This window comes from Sorex fumeus, unplaced genomic scaffold, assembly GCF_029834395.1.
Source record: "Sorex fumeus unplaced genomic scaffold, SorFum_2.1 ptg000018l, whole genome shotgun sequence".
Classification (NCBI taxonomy): Eukaryota; Metazoa; Chordata; class Mammalia; order Eulipotyphla; family Soricidae; genus Sorex; species Sorex fumeus.
Window position 1 is genome coordinate 4,724,526 of NW_026606075.1, and position 19,043 is coordinate 4,743,568.

Here is a 19,043-nt window from a genome sequence, read left to right on the forward strand (position 1 = left end):
TGCCAATCCCAAGACAGCACAACTTTTCAAAGAAAAAACACAGAATCGCTGGTGCCTGCTTATTCTTCTAAATGCTTGGAAAACGTCTGCCTGGTACGCGTTAGTAGGGGGCACGCAAGTGCACCTGCCAGGACCTGGTCCCGAGAGCGGCGCAGGCGCCGTGCCCGCCCCCAGCTGCAGCGCTTCCGGGAGTCTGGGCGTGTCTGCAGTTGACGCGCAGGCGCAATAACTCGCAGGCGAGGGGCACGCCGGGTCGGAGCGGCGGACGGCGGCGCTTCCGGGAGCCTCGGCGCAGGCGCGCGGTCTGGCGCATGCGCGGTCTTCGCCGGCTGGCGCCGCGCGGCGAATCCCGGCCCACGGCCTCTCGGGGCGCCGCTGGTCCCGGCCCGCCGCGTTCCCGGAGCTGCCATGGGCAAGGTGAACGCCGCCAAGCTGCGCTACCTGAGCCGCGATGACTTCCGAGTCCTGACGGCGGTGAGGAGGCGGCTGGGACGCCGCGGGAGAGCGGCGGGGCCCGAGCAGCGGGTGGCCGAGGGACAGCCCCGCCGCGGTGCCGGGCGCAGGCCTTGTGGGGTGCAGCCCTTCGCGTTGCAGGGTGCAGCCCTCCGCGTTGCAGGGTGCAGGCCTTGCAGGGTGCAGCCCTCCGCGGTGCAGGGTGCAGGCCTTGCAGGGTGCAGCCCTTCGCGTTGCAGGGTGCAGCCCTCCGCGGTGCAGGGTGCAGGCCTTGCGGGGTGCAGCCCTTCGCGTTGCAGGGTGCAGGCCTTGCGGGGTGCAGCCCTCCGCAGTGCAGGGCGCAGGCCTTGCAGGGTGCAGCCCTTCGCGTTGCAGGGTGCAGCCCTCCGCGGTGCAGGGTGCAGGCCTTGCAGGGTGCAGCCCTCCGCGTTGCAGGGTGCGGGCCTTGCAGGGTGCAGCCCTCCGCGTTGCAGGGTGCAGGGTGCTGTTTGCTTCTCCTTAGGGTCTTTGGGGACCCCGGACGGGACTCGGGACTGCAGGGAATGCTGGGGGTGGAACTTGGGTCGGCCGCCTGCCAAGCAAGCGCCCGACCTGCTCTGCTGCGCTGTTTCTCGGTCGCTCAACGCTTTTGGCGGGGGCCGGAGCGATAGCACAGCGGGGAGGGCGTTGGCCTTGCATGCGGCCGACCCCGGTTCGATTCCCGGCATCCCATCTGGTCCCCCGAGCACCGCCAGGGGTCACTCCTGAGTGCATGAGCCAGGAGTGACCCCCTGTGCATCGCCGGATGTGACCCCAAAGTCAATGCATTTTTTGTAAGTGTCAGATGCCTGGTACATCAATCTTGGGAAATTGCTGGCTAGCCAGAAAGCGTATTAGCACGGAGCTGGAGAGATGGCACAGGGGGGGTCAGTAGCGTACGTGCCTGGCACCACCACAATCAACCCGTGCCTGATGTCGCCTGGGTCCCCTGACCACGCCTGGAGCAGTCCCTGAGCACCACCGGAGTGCTCCTTCATTTTTGCAAAACCTGAAGTTAGGAACCAGTGAGAACTATATAGTGTGACTCGCATGGGGTCCTTTTGTGTTCTTTCAAAGCTTCATGTTTGGACTTGAAAAGTTAAGTCAAAGGGCTGGAGAGAGAGTAGAGTGTTACGGGTTGCCTTGAATGTGGTCGAACCCCGGTTCAGATGCTCCACTGCATTGGATCCCAGCCAGGAGTGAGCCTCCTTGTCTTGAATTCTATAGCACCAATCTGCTAGCTGTTGCCAATCCTCACCTTTTCCACAGGTGTCCCGTACAAGTCTTTATTTTTTTTCTTTTCCTTTGTGTGTGTGTGTGTGTGTCTTGATAGTCTCTTGTCTACTTCTAATACACTCCTGCATCTCCTCTCCAGGTCAGTCTCATGTGCTATACAGTGCCCTTGAAATTCATCTTGCAGCTAGAAAGTGTATTCTGTTGCAGCCAGTGGTCTTTCTTTAAGGTCTTATCTTTCCCAAATTCTAATAGGTATCTATATACTTATTATCGCCGTTAGCTAATACATTTTCCAGGAGTAAAGCATTGACTTTTTTTTTTAATTCCCCACAATGCCCAGGTTTGGTACTTAAAGACGAATATTTAGATGACAGTAAATATTTTAGTATTTGTCACGTCAGGAACCACCACTGAGCTTTTACAGTCCTTACTGTTGGTGCCTGCAGTTTAGTAGATGGCATTTGATGATGTCCCATAATCAATTGGTTGGGAAATTGCTTTGCCAGACAAGTTAGAAGTTTATTCCTTGACAAAGTTTGAATAGACTGTCTCTGTCTTGGTAATAATTCTGTGATGTTTCCTTTCGTTTCAGGTTGAAATGGGCATGAAGAATCATGAAATAGTTCCCTGCAGTTTGATTGCATCCATAGCCAGCCTCAAACATGGTGGCTGTAATAAAGTTTTAAGAGAATTAGTGAAACATAAACTCATTGCTTGGGAACGTACCAAAAGTAAGTATTTGGTTGATTCACGGCCACCATTAATGATTTTTCTTTTTTTTTTTTTTTCGGGGGTTGCGGTGGGGGGCGGGGAATTGCACTCAGGAATCACCCCTGGCGACCATATGGGTGCCGAGGATCAAACTCAATCGGCCTCATGCCAGGCAAACGTCCTACCCACTATACTATTCCAGCCCATTTGTGTTGTTTTTATTTTAACTGACTTCCCCCAGAGCAGGTATTCAGCAGGCGCTGCACTTTGCAAAAAAGTCCTATTTAGAGCCAGGATAGTATACTCCAGCTGTATTCTTTTGGTCAGAGCAGTCACAGGGCCCTCCCAGTCAAGGAGGAGAGAAAATCATCTCCACCTCCAGAGAGAGGCTTAGCAGGCTCCAGTCACACAAGAGCAAGTAGTGTAGAGATGTTGTTGCTGCCGTCGTTGTGAAATATAACCTGGCAAAGGACTTGAAGGGCATGACTTCTCTAAACCATCCGCACTAAAGCTGTCCTTCTCATAAAATGCCAAAGTCATGACTAGAAAAAAAAAAATTAAAAGTGTGTGTGACTTCTTTACTATAAAAGACATAAAATAAACTGATGAGATTGATACGCCAGTTTCTCAACAGTACTACCACTTTTCAGTTTCTTATTATAGTGACATTCCTACTTTGGACAAACTGGCAGGCTACCAAATGTAGCCTGCCCACACGGCAGAGTCTGGCAAACTCCCCGTGACGTACCCAATATGCCAAATACCAGTAACAATGATGGGTCTCATTCTCCTAATGAGCCTTGAATATAATCTCAGGGCTAGGATGAAGGAGACGTTACTGGGGCCTGCTCGAGGCAATCGACGACTAACAGGATGATTTGTGATTGTGTGATTTGTGATTATAGTGACACGCATTTAATATCAGTTTGTGGGAAAACAGTGATAAAAGGAAATGCTGCATTCATAAAACGGGATCAAATTTTACCAGCTAGGACTTCCTGTGTTTAAGTTCTCCCGAGCTGTACCGACTGAACTTAGTGATATACTGTGTCTGAGGTCTGGTCTTTTTCCTCTGGCCTCTCTAGCTGTGCAGGGCTATCGGCTGACAAACGCAGGCTACGATTACCTGGCATTGAAAACTCTCGCCGCTAGACAAGTCGTCGAGTCTGTGGGAAACCAAATAGGCGTTGGCAAAGAATCTGGTAAGTGCTGATAGCACAGTTGTTTCCTTCACTGTATATACGAAGCACTCATCTCTTAGTTTTCCCCTTCTTGGCCAGTAAAGCAGAATTAGAATTGTTGGTCAGAGCAACACAGATTGTGAAATCACCCATAGTTTGCTAAATTGTTGTTTTTTTTTTTTTTTTTCACAAATCAATCACCAAAAAATCAGTTTTACTAGATTAGCAAGTTAGCAAGATCCGTTAGTAAGATCAGTTTTCTTTTAATGACCAAAACATTAACAGATAATTTACTTTCATTTTATAGCTGATGAATTGAACTTTTGAATAGTTAAAATATGTAATGAAGAAGCAGTAGAAGACACTGAATATCAAACACCCCATTTCTACGTCAGAGCCGTATGATCAGGAAGGCAGAGTTACTTCCATGTAAAAGGGAGAAAAGGCATTATGAAGCGTCATGCAGGAGTGTTTGTTTATTTTTCTAGGCAGGAAATAGAAATAAAGAACCAGAAAGTATTTCCCTTGTACGATTCCCTAGTACACAATGCTTATCCTCCACAGTTAAAATATCCAAACTAAAATTAAAAGACAAGAGGATTATTAGCACAAATACCCCAGGGGAGATCACTCTGCTGTTTGTATGCTTTCTGTGTTTTTTGCATTCATCTCCATATGGTCATATAAGTCGCACAAGTGTACTAAGAGCAGCATTGTGTTTGTATAAGATGAAGCAGGAACACATCTCTTAAGATGTGCCTCCCTTTTTGTTTTTTTCTACTTAAAAAAAAATCATGGTTTTTTTAAAGACTTCACAGCCTGTAAGACGAGCAGTTTCACAGAAGTATAGTCATACAGTAAGACATAAATCTTACTCCTCACCAAAACTCCTATTTCTCCTTCTCAAAGCTGTCACTGTTGTTCTTACGTGTCTTTCTAGAAGCTCCCTGCATCAATACAAGTACATAATGTCCTGGGGTTCTGTGTATGTAATGTGTGCGTGTGTTCACACCTTCAGATCCGAGGTGAAAGGAAGCTGTATTTCATGGTCTCCCGCGTTTGTGTGTTCACTACCCATGGCATCTTTTTACACCACACACCTCGTTGTCATTTTGTTGTGGTGTGAAAGACTTACAGACCTCTCTGCAGATTTGCACATAAATTTGTGATGCATTGTTAGACATTGAATCACTAGAGTAAAAGTTATGTACACTTAAAATTCTTCATACATTTCCTCCAAAATTTGCACTGATCTGTGTTTCAGACAGGGTGAGAGACTGCCTCTCAGTAGAGACGTGGTGTCTAGAATTACCCTGAATAATTTGACATGTTACAATACCAGCATTGCAAATATTAACTAGTTTAAATAGTTGGAACACTTTGGGAAGAACTTCCTCTTTTGATTTATCACAGGATTATATTCCAACAACTCTTACGGAAAGATGTTGGAAGGTTTACTTTTTGGACACTAGGAAGCAGAGAGATGTTTCTCCATTAAATTGAGTGTGGCTGGAGATAGTATCAGGTTTAAGCCACCCGCCCATTGGCCTTGCAGCATCCCACCAACCCTACATCCCTGGCACGCCGTAGGCTCCCTCAAGGGGTCATCCCTGAGCACAGAGCCAGAAACTGCTCCTAAGCACAGTCAGGTGTGGCCCCCAAACACCCCCAGAATCAGTGAGTTGAGCATTGAGCACATTTGTAAGCGTGAACCTTTGTCACACCACTCGTAGATCCTGATACCTGTTGTCTTACCGGTTCTTACAGGAATTAGTTTTACAGGACGGAAAGTATTCCAACTTACTAGGATAAAATTTGATCCAAATAAATTCAAACTCAGAAATATTTCGGTGATTGGAGTGAAATGTGACTAACAACCCTTTTTAAATCTGGCTCTAGATATTTACATTATTGCTGATGAAAAAGGCCAGCAGTTTGCATTAAAGCTTCACAGGCTGGGAAGGACCTCGTTTCGGAACCTGAAAAACAAGCGTGATTACCATAAACACAGGCATAACGTGTCTTGGCTTTACTTATCTCGTCTCTCTGCAATGAAAGAATTTGCCTATATGAAGGTATTTTTTAAATGATTGTACAGTTTTCAGCCCAGTAACACTTGTAGCTAAATGGTTATAGTGATAGAGACATCAGTCCCCAAGTTACCCCAGATTTCCCTACCTTCATTCCCGAACCCTACAGAAAACGTCTAACCCTTGAACTTGCTTTCCTGGTGATTGTTTCTGTGGAAGAACCACAACAGCGGGACTGGAGCCATAGCACAGCGGGTAGGGCGTTTGTCTCGCATGTAGCAGACCTGGGTTCGATTCCCAGCATCCCACTTGGGCCCCCAAGCACTGCCAGGAGTAATTCCTGACTGCAGAGCCAGGAGTAACCCCTGTGCGTTGCCGGGTGTGACCCAAAAAGAAAAACAATTGATTCATCCTTTTAGTCAACAATAGAATATTGGGTGTGTTTGGTTTTTTTTTTTTTTTTTTTTTTTGGGTCACAGCCGGCGAGCCCAGCATTACTGCTGGGGACACAGATAAAAGGGCAGAATTTGCAGATGCCAGAGAGTGCAAATGCAGATATTTTGAGAGAACCTTGGAAATTGTAGGATACTGGACAGAATAAGTTCAATGTGAGGGAAAAGATAAATTTGTGAGTGGTCTAATGTCACATTTGACCCAGAATATTAGACTGTGTATATTGTTACATGTCACTGTCACTGTCCTCCCGTTGTTCGTCAATTTGCTCGAGCGGGCCCAGTAACGTCTCCATTGTGACACTTGTTACAGTGTTTGGCATATTGAATATGTCACGGGTAGCTTGCCGGGCTTTGCCGTGCGGTAGAGATACTCTTGGTAGCTTGCCAGGCTCTCCAAGAGGGGCGGAGGAATCGAACCTGGGTCAGCCGCGTGAGCCAGGTCTGCCGCGTGCAAGGCAAACACTCTACCCGCTATGCTATCGATCCAGCCCTATTTATATTCCATTTTGTGGTCTTTAAAAAGGTTGGTACTTCATAAACCAAAATGCCTCGTCACTCAATTAGTTCATTTTCAAAAGTGCCAAAAGACAAACTACAGAGGCTGGAGAGAGAGTCCAGTAGGTAGGGCACTTGCCTTGCACACGACTGACGCTGGCATCCCGTATAGTCTCCTGAGTCATCCCTGAGTGCAGAGCTAGGTGTAAGCCCTGAGCACCACTGGGTGTGATCCCAAAACCAAATAAAAATAATGCAGACTCTACAATTTATTTTTCCATTTGAATTTTTAGCACACGTCTATAAGTGATGGAAACTTAGAAAAATATAAGGGAAATACCCCGAAACTGATAAAATATCCTGAAACTTAAAGCTGCCTTATTTAAGGCTTTGTTACGCTGGTGTTTATTATCATAACAGTGCTAAATATTTAATGCGTTTTCAGTAGTTAGTGTTTGGTGGAAAAGTGAGTTTAAGCTGGTTTAAAATTTTGTTTTTGTGTACTTCTCATCTACTGTTGTGAGTTAGTCACATATAAATGATTATGTGTCACTATAATTTGTGAAGTTCTGCTGTTTATCTAGTTGTGGGCAGGTACATTTACTTTTTTTTTCCTAAAAAGTGATGACTTCTCTATTGGTTCACATTGTTTTCTTATTTTTCAGGCATTACATGAGAGGGGTTTTCCAGTTCCAAAGCCAGTTGATTATAACCGCCATGCTGTGGTCATGGAACTCATAAGTGGTTACCCTCTGTAAGTATTTATTCATAAAACAGTGGTTCTGATATTTTTCATATATTCAGATTTTTATACTAAATCTTGTATGTCAGGCACTGCCTTAGGGTTAGCAGTAATAAAACAAAGCAATTCTTCACAGAAAGCTTAGATTCTGGTAGTAGAAGACATACAATAAATAGCTAAAAAAGGGAATATCTGACATGCCAGTCAACGCTGTGGATGAACGCTAAGCAGGCTGACCCAGCCAACCCTAGCTCAAGGCCTGCCACCAAATAATACAGAGCCAGGAATAGCCCCTAGGATTGACCGGTATAGCTCAAACTCCCTCTCGGACCCCTAAAAACATAAGTGGGATATGATGTTCCAGAGTAGTCATAGAAGGCTGGTACTTAGCATAGGGTAGTCAGGAAGAAATTGCATTGCTGAGGTTATTTTGTGCATAATCCTGAAAGGAGAGAGGAAACTGTTCCGGGACAGCGGAGCATCAGGCAGGGCTTAGGTGTGATACATGCCTGCCTGTTTGGGGAACGGAGAGGCGCTGCTGGAGCCGAGCTTGAGGAATGCAGGGAGGAATCTTCATTGTTTGAGCTCTGAGAAGCAGTAGGAAACCAGATCCTAGTAACTGCTACAAGAGGGTGTCCATTTATTGAAATATATTCAGCCTAAAACTTTAAAGTGAAGACCATTTCAATTTGATATATTTCAAGACTTTTTTTTTTTTTTTTTTTTTTTTTTTGCTTTTTAGGAAACACCTGGCGATCCACAGGGGTTACTCCTGGCTCTGCACTCAAGAATTATCCCTGGTGGTGCTCAGGGGACCATATGGGAGGCTGGGAATCAAACCCAGGTCGGCCACGTGCAAGGCAAACGCCCTACCCGCTGTGCTATTGCTCCAGCCCCCATTTCAAGACATTTCAATCTTTGATTGAGATCATGGAAGATTTTGAGCTGACAAAGTCTCAGGTCATCATTCTGGTTGATGCATTGAGATAAGGACAGGGTTGGGAAAGCAGGTTAGGAGATGGTTATAATTGTTCAGGCAAGAAGTGAGGTCCCGGGTCCAGAGCACAGTGGTTAGGGCATTTGCCTTGCAAACAGTCGACCCAGGTTCGATTTCCAGCATCCCATATGGTCCCCGGAGCACCACCAGGAGTATTTCCTGAGTGCACTAGCCAGGAGTAACCCCTGTGCATTGCCAGGTATGGCCCAAAAATTAAAAAGAAGTGAGGTCCCGCAAATCAGTCATATGAAGGTGGTGAAAAACAGTCACACTCTGGCTGAGGCAATATGATTTATTTGGACTCGTCTATTGATGAGAGAGAAGGGGCAGGTGAAAGAGGAGACCCAAGTTGCTTTGAGCCCAATGTATTTCCATTTCTGAGAAAGGGGAAGGGATGTGGGAAGAGTAGTTTAAAAGTAGGATAGGAAGATTCCACTGGTATACAGTCCTGAGTCAGAGCTGTCTAACAAATCCAGGGAGAAGTCAAGATTGAATCAATGTATCCACTGATTTTAAACCCATGAACTTGCATCAGTCACCAAGAATGAGTCTCAGTAAAACAAAAAGTCCCAGAATTGACATTTGAAGAGCTTGAAAATCTGGAGGTCTGGGAGAAGATGAAGAACTGTCCAAAGAGAGTAACAAGAAATGGGCAATGCAGAAAGAGGGGAGCTCAAAAATTGGTGGTATTCTGTAAGTAAGGCAGGTGTTTAAAGGAGGAGCAAGAAGTTGACTGGCAGGTCAGATTTGATAAAGACCGAATTGTCATTGATTGAGCGACCTTGATTGAAGCCAATGGTAGGAATGAGAAAAGCTCTTTCATTATAGCAAAGTGTTTGAACGCCTGTTTTAAATGACTCCCTTGGAGTGGAAAGGGGTAACATTCAGAGAAAGCACATGGAGAGAAGCTTGGCTCTCAGGAAGGCTGAAGAAAGGGTGGCATGGTAATGGAAATACAGAATCAACTGCAGTCCTACACTTAGGGAGCAGTGGACACTGGTGGAAGGAGCAGTGTCATATGCATGAAACCCTAGCATTAACAGACAGTATTGTAAATCACAGACCCTCACTGAAAATCCATAAATACTTTCAGATGTCAGATACACCAGGTTGAAGATCCTGCATCAGTATATGATGAAGCTATGGAGCTAATTGTCAAGCTGGCGAATCATGGGCTGATTCATGGAGACTTCAATGAATTCAATCTCATTTTGGATGAAGAGGACCACATCACCATGATTGATTTTCCGCAGATGGTCTCGACTTCTCATCCCAACGCAGAATGGTCTGTATACTGTAAAGCCTGTGCTCTACCCAGCTTGTGTTCAGGGAAGCTCTTCTTCAAGATTCCCTTCAGAAAATATCTTTATTCAGGAGCAAGATACATAATTACAAAATAGACTATAAGCAATGTTTACAACAAACAGTGCTAAAACATGAGTCCCCAGCTGTTGAGTGATTTATCTTCAGATGACAGCTAATAAGCCATTTTCAATAAGATAAAGGAAGAGTCCCCAAATAAAAGTACATTATACAGACACCAAAATTGTAAGCGTTCTATGATGTTTCCAAGTTTAAGCAGCAATAATTTACAAGGAACTAATGTGACTTAACTTGAAGTACTGAGGATTAATAAGTTATAAGTTATGGGGATAGCTTGAGTTTTCTAATCATGGGACTCGTGCCAATAACAGCTGATATTTGAGGAACTCTAATTTTAGTTTTTTAAATAATGAATGATATTTTCTCTTTCGTGTAGGAATTATGAAGTGGCATACAGAAAGGATTTTTTCATGGCTAATAGATAAAAATAAGCCACTGAAACAGGTCTTGCTTTTGCAGGTATTTTGACAGAGATGTTAAGTGCATTCGAGATTTCTTCATGAAGCGCTTCAACTATGAAAGCGAGCTTTACCCAACTTTCAGTGATATCAAGTATGTACTCTGATTGCCTAAGGTATTTGCATTTAAAGGCCTGTCTAATTAACACATTCATCTGAAAAACATTTCAGCTAGTGACCACTGGCCTTATAATTGCTGGTGCTTGTAAACTTCTATAAGGTATATAAACACAGTGACTTTTAAAGAGCTAGGAAACACCACCTTTGCTTTCATCGAGGCCGGCTTACTGATGACGGGTGGAGGGAACATAACTGACTTCTGCTATACATATACATTTCCGATCCCAGATTTTCTCATTTTATGTAAGTAAGTAAGTAAGTAAAGCCCTCCCGTTGATCTTCGATTTGCTCGAGCGGGCCCAGTAACGTCTCCACTGGAGACTTTGTTGTTACTGTGTTTGGCATATCGAATACGTCACGGGGAGCTTGCCAGGCTCTGCCGTGCGGGCGAGATACTCTTGGTAGCTTGCCGGGCTCTCGATTCCTCATTTTATGTACTTAGTTAAATTATCTTGCATGGGGGTAATCTTTACGTAAAAGAATTCTCACCTCCTTTGAAGTTAATTTTCTAAGTGGAATGGCAGCTGAAGCTTCTGTGGCCTTTCTGCTGCTGTCTGTCACTTTTTATTGGCCTGTTTCATAATGGTGAATGGGTGCCTTTTGATTTTGTATACTTAGGTAATTTCAGTGTTACAGTTTAGGCAGAGAAGAGGTTTCTGAGATGCTAGGCTGTGAAACGAGTATGTGTGTCCTCAGCGGTGGCATGGCTGACGGTCAGGTCGATGTCGTTCTTGCTCACTGTGTGACCTGTTCTAGGAGGGAGGACTCTCTGGACATTGAGGTCTCTGCCAGCGGCTATACAAAGGAAATGCAAGCGGATGACGGGCTGCTTGACCCAGCGGGCCCCGACGAGGAGTCCCAGGATGCAGGGGATGGAGCTGGCTCCTCGCTGTCCGAGGAAGAAGCACCCGGAGCAGAGGACGGAAGGATGCCACACTCTGTGGCTGCCTCAGTTGGCCATGGGCTCGGGTCCTCAGGGGCCTGGGACCTCCCGGAGGAAGAGGCAGAGCACCCTGGCGCACAGGCTTTCAGAATGACCAAGCTCAGTCAGGCGCTAGGCGAGATGAAAGAGCAGGTTGCAGAAAGCACTTCTCTGGCTGAGTTCTCCAAGGAGAAACAGACAGGTGACAACAACGATGACCTGGCTGCGGGCTCCGATGAGTGCGGAGACATGTGCCCTCAGCTCATTGCCCTGCACCCGCCCCTGGAGCCCGGGCTGCTCAGGTATGCATGACTGCTGGGTGCTCCCGCTTTGATCTGGAGACGAGACTCCAGTGCTGCTGTAGGAGGGGTGCAGTGTGACTCCCCCGAAATGAGTGTGGCAGCTGTCTTCTGCACCAGCTGGGTAAGACAGAAACACCCTTTGTCCTGCTGACTGACCCTCCAGGGTCTGCTGGTGAGATTTTTCAGAAGTTTTCCCCTCATATGCAGCCTGGGAACTTGCACTTAGTGAATATAGGTTTCGTGACAGACTGATCAGGCTGTAGATAGAAGAACAGACAGTACTAAGGTTTCTCAATATGTGGATCAGGTTTGGCATGGGTGAGTTCATACGTGTTTGTGATTGTACATTTAATGATAGTCCAGCAAACATGGGAATGTGCTCCCTGTAAGACATTGCAATAAGACTTTTATAAAGGACTTTCAAGATAGTCAGAATTGACAGATTGTATGTGCAGCTGGTTGTTATTCTAGGGTTGTTTATCTTTTCCTCACAAAAGAGATCATTAGTTAAAACTGGATAAATTGATCAATGTAATATAATTAAAATCTACCTGCCATGAGTTCTCTGATAGATCGAACACTTTTATTTGTTCCATATAGTTAAAAGTGTTATATTATGGGGTTGAAGCGATAGCACAGCGGGTAGGGCTTTTGCCTTGCATGTGGTCGACCTGGGTTCGAATCCCAGCATCCCATATGGTCCCCTGAGCACTGCCAGGAGTGATTCCTGAGTGCAGAGCCTGGAGTAACCACTGACTATTGCTGGGTGACCCAAAAAGCAAAAAAAAAAATGTTAAGTTATCTTAAGATTTTTTTTCTTACAAATATTAACCTCAGATTAACATGAGATCTAAAATTTAGTTCATAAGATTTAGGATATCTTATTCAGAACTGAACAGTTAGTTTATTAAAGTAGCTTTGTTTCAGAATAGCAGTGTGACAAAATTAAATCAGGAGTACACTTTTAAAATACATTTCTCAGTTCTTATTCATACTTACATCACACGCTGCCTCTTTCTCTAGAAAGCAAACAAAACGTGAGAATTTTGATCCTTCTCCCGGTAGCTCTGTATCTCTTCTTGGAGCTACTGCCACTTGAATAATAAACATGTGAAATTAAAATCAAGGATGAGGATCTTGAAAGAAAACCCATACTGGTGAAATAGTCTTCTGAAAACAGAATGGTTTCTAGATGAGCATTCTTGGTCAGATGTCGAACAAAACTTTTATTATCCAGAGTAGGACCATAGTATAATAGTTGTTGCCGAACCTAGAAACCATCTGAGTTTCTTGGAAACTAGCTACAGGTCCACACTGAGGCCGTCCTGGGAGAGGGCCTGTGCTAAGCGTGCACCAGGCCTGAGCTCCGTTCCCACCCTGCGTGGTGCCAAGCCAAGCCAGAGTTAGGCCACGCATTACGAAGTCAAAACTTTGACCAATCTGAATCTGGTTGAGACTTCCCTAGTGGCGGTTTTCTTTGCCTTCTCCCAGCAGGCCATGTAGCAGACGCTGTTTCCACTTGATACTGTGGTGTGTGAAAATGGCCGGAGGGAGTCCCATTAATTTAAATTAGGAGAGGTAGATTTGTATAGTTCAGAAGAGGAGAGGGTTCATCGTAAAGACTGGCTTGGGGAAAACAATAAATTTTGATGGTCATGAATTTTTGCCATTCCAAAATTTTTACAGTAACTACCAGAACACACCAGAAAATGTTTGTGTCGTAGGACTGAGGTATGGATTTCTACCTTCAGCAGTTTTGAAAGTCATGAACTCAGCGGTATTGTCTGCCCTTTTTTGTCTTACCAGCACATCAGGAGTGAAATTGAGTATAATTATGAAAACTGATAAATTGTAATTTTGGATTTTTGCATTTTAGAGATGAAGATATAGAAAATGTTCACCAGTCTCGAACACGAACTCTGAGTGTCACTTCTGCAGGCAGTGTTTTAAGCTGTTCAACCATTCCTCCGGTAAATAGTCTTTCAGCATTCTCTTAGATCATTTACATGTACCCCATTCCTGAGCTGATGCATGGTAAGGGTCATTCAAACACACAGTTCACTTGTTATCAGTATCCAGGTATAGCAAGAGCAAATTTAGTAATAAAGGGAAAAGAATTCACTTTTAGCTGCAGTTATCCAGAGCTTTTCAGGGAAAGGCTGGATGTAACTTAGCTTGAAATCGAAAGATAAAATACAGAGGAATTTCAGTCACAGGGGGATTTTTGTAGATTCTCCTGCAGTCTAGATCAGTGTTTCTCAGCCAGGCTCATACCATTCCCAGTGAACCCCTGGGATATTCCAGGGGTGCTGCAGGTGAAAATCACATCAGTGGGGGCATGGCATGAGCCACAGGGCAGCTGGCAGGACGGGTTCTAAGGAAAGAAGGTGGGAAATGGCAAGAAGCTTGGTGTCCATCCAACCAGAAAGTGTGAGCCTGACTGTCACGTGTGGTCACACAGCTTCATGTGGAGTGAGTCATGGAAATGTGTCGTTGTGAAGACTCAGCAAACTCCAATCTGCAGACTCAGATGCGGAATGAGTCAAGATGTTTCTGGCAGCGCTTGCCTGTGTCGAGTTTTTCAGACCGAAAGAAGTGGGGAAGGTTCTCTCAAAGTCCTGGCCTCGAGCATTGCTTCTCACTGTGGGCAGAATGTCCTGCAGAGGGCACTGCAGTAGTCCGGCAGGGTGGCCAACAGCAGCCTCGGGTGCAGCTGGTGGGGGGAGAAGGGTACTCTGTTCACTTAAGGCAGCTTTGCGGGGGACACTGGGTGAATTTTGTTTTGAAAGTTGGTAGGCCGGGAGGGACCATACCCAGGGGTGCTGGGAGGCCATCCTGTGTCTGGATCACTGGGCCTGCCACCTAAGTGGCACTGGAGCTACTTACTACCCAGACTCAGAGCACATGTACATGTACACACCCTGCTAGGTTTCCTGACGTAGCTCAGGCATAGCCAGCATGTTCACACCATAGCTGCAGTGTGCAGATGCATCTGCTTTATTGGCTGATTCTAAAATTTAGAAGTAGAAAAATGGACGCCAGAGATCATCTAGTGGAATCTGCCTTGCAAGGGAGTCAGTTCCTGGCACCCTCCGTGGTTCCCTGAGGCCGTCAGGAGTGATCCCTGAGTGTAGAGCAAGAAAGTAAGCCCTGAGCACTTGTTGAGTGCAGTACCCAGGACTTAGGAAGACCTGACCTTTGAGAACTGAAACCAGGTGGTCTGTGGGCTTCAATTGTGGTGACCTCCCTAAGACAGGACCCACCCAGGAAGCCAGACCACTCTCAGTGTGCTTATTTTTCAGGAGGGGTATTGGATCTGAGGTGCTCAGGGTTTTACTCCTGGCTCTGAACTCAGGGATCACTCTTAGTGAGGCTTGAGGGTTTGACCCTGGGTAAACTGCATGTAAGGAAAATCCCTCAATCCCTGCACAATCTCTTCAGCCCATGTGCATCTGTGAATTCAGAATCCTTCTCTTCCTTTCTTCACACTCAGAATTCTCTGACGGAAGGAGCCTGAGCTTGTTAACACCGTTAATTCAATATTATCTGGAGCTAGAGCGATAGTACAGCAGGTAGGATGTAGGATACCATTGGTTTGTCCTACTGGTTTTCTCCTTAAGACCTTTGCATAGTTAATTCAGAGTGATGTCCTTTTTGTATAGACACAGGAAGACAGTTAATGCCGTGCTTTTGTAACTTGGGAGTTAATTGACTACAAATGATATTCACTCGTGGGCATCTGTTCTCTCGACCTAAGCCTCAGTTTCCCTTACTTCCTAGCACCCCAAAAGCAGGGTCCCGACAAGGGACTGAATGGACCCAGGGCAAGCTGTGAGCTACCCTGGCATCGAAATGGGCTAGGCCAAAGCGCCATAATACTTAACTGTAAGTTAAGATCATGGTCATAGACAAATGCTGTCATGATCCAAAAAGTAACAACTAGATTAGGACCCTGCTAGGGTTAGGGAAGACTAATCTGGCCTGAGCATTGTAGTCTGAGATCAATAGTGAGGTATCCCTGGGAGAGCCACCCTACAAGCTTAATGTATCTCTTACTGTATCCATTACAAAATAATAATAATAATAATACTTAGAATTAAGCTGTTAATTAAGTTATTGGACTAAGGAGAGGAGAAAAGCAATATTTACAAGTTAACAGAGTCTTATTGGGAGATAAATGTGATTCACTGGTTGGGAAAGCAGAACACAAAGAAAGAGGTTACAAATAAACACAGAGGAATGGGAGCACTGTGATGGGAGTAACCAAAAAAACCTAATCTCCCTGTGGCGAGGCAGAAACGACAAACCCATGTTATCCTACATCAGGGCTTTTTGCCTTCCATGTAGCCAACCAGGTTCAAACCCCATATGGTCCACCAAGCCCCGTCAGGCATGATCCTTGAGCACTGCCAGTTGTGGTCCTCCAGTACAAAAAAATTCCTTTTTTTTTTTTTCTTTGCGTAACCATATCCTCTAGCTATTCTTCGTTTTCCAAGTTTTAGGTTGCAGGTGGGTCCATTCAGGAAACACTGTTGGGCACCTTAATCCTACACCTTGTACCTCTCAGACCCATAGTCAGTGTTGGAACAAACGCTGAGTTATGCCTTGCATCATACTAACCCGACCCTTGCTTCAGTCTGGTGTGGTGTCTGATGTGTGTTAGAAATCATTGAAGAGCAGGCTTCGGCACTTGGCGGAAAGGGTTTTTGAACAGAAAATTCACGTTTTCTGTCTGTTCACTTTCATAAGTCATAATTTGGCAGCCCAATGATGATAAGTGATTCCAATGTATGATTTTTGTTGTGAGAAAGGATTCTGTGTGTCCCCAGATCTCAGTGCCTTCCCCCCTAAGAATAGCGATTTGCATCTTACTGCTTCACCTTAATTTCAGAGACACTCTGGGACATATTACATCAGCATTTGTGATATTCTCAAACATAATTTCCTACTTCTAAACCATGTAAGGCAGAGGAGAAATCCTTTTATTTTGTGAATGTTTGGGATTTGGGGGGGTTATTGTTATGGGGGTTGGTTTTAGTTTTTATGGATTTATTTTGTTCTCAGTTTTTCTGATGGACACCAGGTGGCACTATGGTTGTGTTAGTCAAAGGATTATTTGCCATCGTCTGTATTTCCATTAGGAATTTAATTTCCCCTATTTTATGACTAGAAGGCTAGAATGTCATTTTATGACTGGTTTGTATAGAGTTGTCATACTTGGAATTTTTTTGATGCATGATCTTAACAGAACTTTGAAAAACAGCCGTAATATAAACCCATTTTATTGGCTGTCTATTTACTCATCAGAATGGTCAGAGTGATATTAATTCATGGAATCTTTCCAGGAACTGGTAAAACAAAAGGTGAAACGCCAGTTGACCAGACAGCAAAAAGCAGCTGCCAGACGTCGGTTGCAGAAAGGGGAAGCGAATGTATTCACCAAACAACGAAGAGAAAACATGCAAAATATAAAATCAAGCTTAGAAGCAGCCAACTTTTGGGGAGATTAATATGTTTATGTCATGACTATTTCTGTATATATATATTTTTAATCCTTCCAGAGCATCCCTTAATAAACTCTTATACATTTGACTGATTCTGATGTCTTCTAAAGAATAAATATAAATCTGTTAAAACAATGCCATTTTCCATATACTTTAGTTGACTGATAAAATCTGCTGAAAATCTGTTTTCTAAAAATAATTTTTAAAGGGGCTGGAGTGATATAGCACAGCGGACAGGGCATTTGCCTCGCACGGGACCGACCCAGGTTCGATTCCCAGCATCCCATATGGTCCCCCGAGCACCGCCAGGAGTAATTCCTGAGTGCATGAGCCAGGAGTAACCCCTGAGCATTGCCGGATGTGACCCAAAAAGCAAAAAAAAAAAACTTTTATAAGGAATATTTGGTGTTTTTTAAATTTATGTAGCACTTTTGGTTTTTGTTTTCAGTCACCATGAAATTACAGTTGTTTGTGATTGGGTTTGAGGCATACAGGGTTGCAACACTGGTCCCTTCTTGTCCACTTCCCTCCACCAATGGCCCCATGCACTCCCATTTGCCTCCACCCATCAGTCTAGAAGCATTTTTGTTTTTGTTTGTTTAACATAAATTTTTGCACTCTAGATTAGTACTGTTCCTAATAGGTGTCTTTTTGTGGTGGTTTTTGAATCATTACCAAAAACTAAATTGCTTGATTTCAAGTCCCAGCCTTTTCCACTTCATAGTGGTGCAAATAAACCAAGACAGATTGTATTTCTCCTCTCCTGCCTCATTTTCCTTGCTGTTAAAATTGGTTTTTTTACACTTTCTTGGGTTGTTCTAAAAAAAGCGTACATAAAATCAAGCGCAGAATTCACTTAGAACAATGGGTATCCTTTTTAAAGAATTCTGTAAAGTATGATTATTGGAATGGTAATACAGGCCTAGCTGTCTGAAACTGACAGTTTACTCAGATTTTATTTAGTCTAGTGATAGAATCTACTGTCTAAGTCTCTAGTAACAAGAACAAAAGGTAAAGGCCCTCCCGTTGATCGTCGATTTGCTCGAGCGGGCCCAGTAACGTCTCCATTGGAGACTTTGTTGTTACTGTGTCTGGCATATCGAATACTCTCGGTAGCTTGCCGGGCTCTCCGAGAGGGGTGGAGGAATCGAACTCGGGTCGGCCAATGTTGGCCGCGTGCAAGGCAGACACCCTACCTGCTGTGCTATCGCTCCAGCCCAACAAGAACAAAGTATTGCATAATTTAATTTGTTGCCACTTAATGTTGGAAATATGATCATAGGAATGGAAATTTAAGGTAGTCCCATGATGATTTTGTTTTGGGGGCCACACCCAGCTGTGTTAAGACTTAAGACTTATTCTATGTCCTGTGCTTAGCGATTGCTCTTTCCTGGGCTGAGGAGACCATATGTGATGCTGGGGATTGAACCTGGGTAGGCCATGAACAAGACAAGTGCCTCACCCACTGTGCTATCTCTCCAGCCTCCAATCATGATTTTCATAGTCTCCAGTTTTTATGCGGGTCTGAACCAGAGAAAACTTAAGCATTAGTAGAAAAGTTAATGAAAGAAGTGTCCTAATAGTCTTAACTGAGGTAGTCATTCAGTATGAACAAATATGTATGCATGAAACAAAGAAAGCACAACATGATTCCTCCTACAAAGATTTTGTGAGAAGATGTGAAGACATGCTTGCGGATTTATGACTGGTGGAAGTTGAGTGAAATCTGCATCATCTGCAGTGAAAATAGGACACTAGGTGGCGTGCTCAGCCCGCAGGAGACAGACCTGCATTCATGCTGGATTACTGGAGAAAACAGATTCTTGCCAAGACTAATAAATCGTAGATTTATTTTTACCATTGCAAAATTAATTTTGATTAAAATTGGTAGTGATGATTTATTCACAAAGAGTATAGGTGAAAGAAACTCAACTGTCCTTGAAAAAAAATACCAATTTGGAAAATGTTTCATACAGTTTAAATTTTAGAGATATACAAGTTGAGGTACTCATTGTTTTTTAATCTTTATAGGAAAA

At 44.4% G+C, this 19,043-nt stretch overlaps 1 protein-coding gene across 1 annotated transcript; it reads left to right on the top strand.

The window, feature by feature from the left end:
• Nucleotides 1-364: 364 nt before the first annotated feature.
• RIOK2 (RIO kinase 2) lies at nucleotides 365-17,095 on the top strand. Its single transcript, XM_056112528.1, has 10 exons — nucleotides 365-474; nucleotides 2,300-2,438; nucleotides 3,504-3,620; nucleotides 5,499-5,674; nucleotides 7,245-7,333; nucleotides 9,412-9,603; nucleotides 10,161-10,253; nucleotides 11,036-11,503; nucleotides 13,380-13,473; nucleotides 16,849-17,095. The coding sequence occupies exons 1-10, from the start codon at nucleotides 409-411 to the stop codon at nucleotides 17,011-17,013; spliced, it is 1,599 nt and encodes a 532-aa protein (XP_055968503.1). The 5' UTR covers nucleotides 365-408; the 3' UTR covers nucleotides 17,014-17,095.
• Nucleotides 17,096-19,043: the final 1,948 nt, after the last annotated feature.

Excerpts from the sequence above, each read along its gene's own strand:
- RIOK2 (XM_056112528.1), top strand. The coding sequence starts at position 409 with ATGGGCAAGGTGAACGCCGCCAAGCTGCGCTACCTGAGCCGCGATGAC. Across the intron at positions 2,439-3,503 it reads TGCTTGGGAACGTACCAAAA|CTGTGCAGGGCTATCGGCTG; the intron begins GTAAGTATTTGG and ends TGGCCTCTCTAG. Across the intron at positions 7,334-9,411 it reads CTCATAAGTGGTTACCCTCT|ATGTCAGATACACCAGGTTG; the intron begins GTAAGTATTTAT and ends AAATACTTTCAG.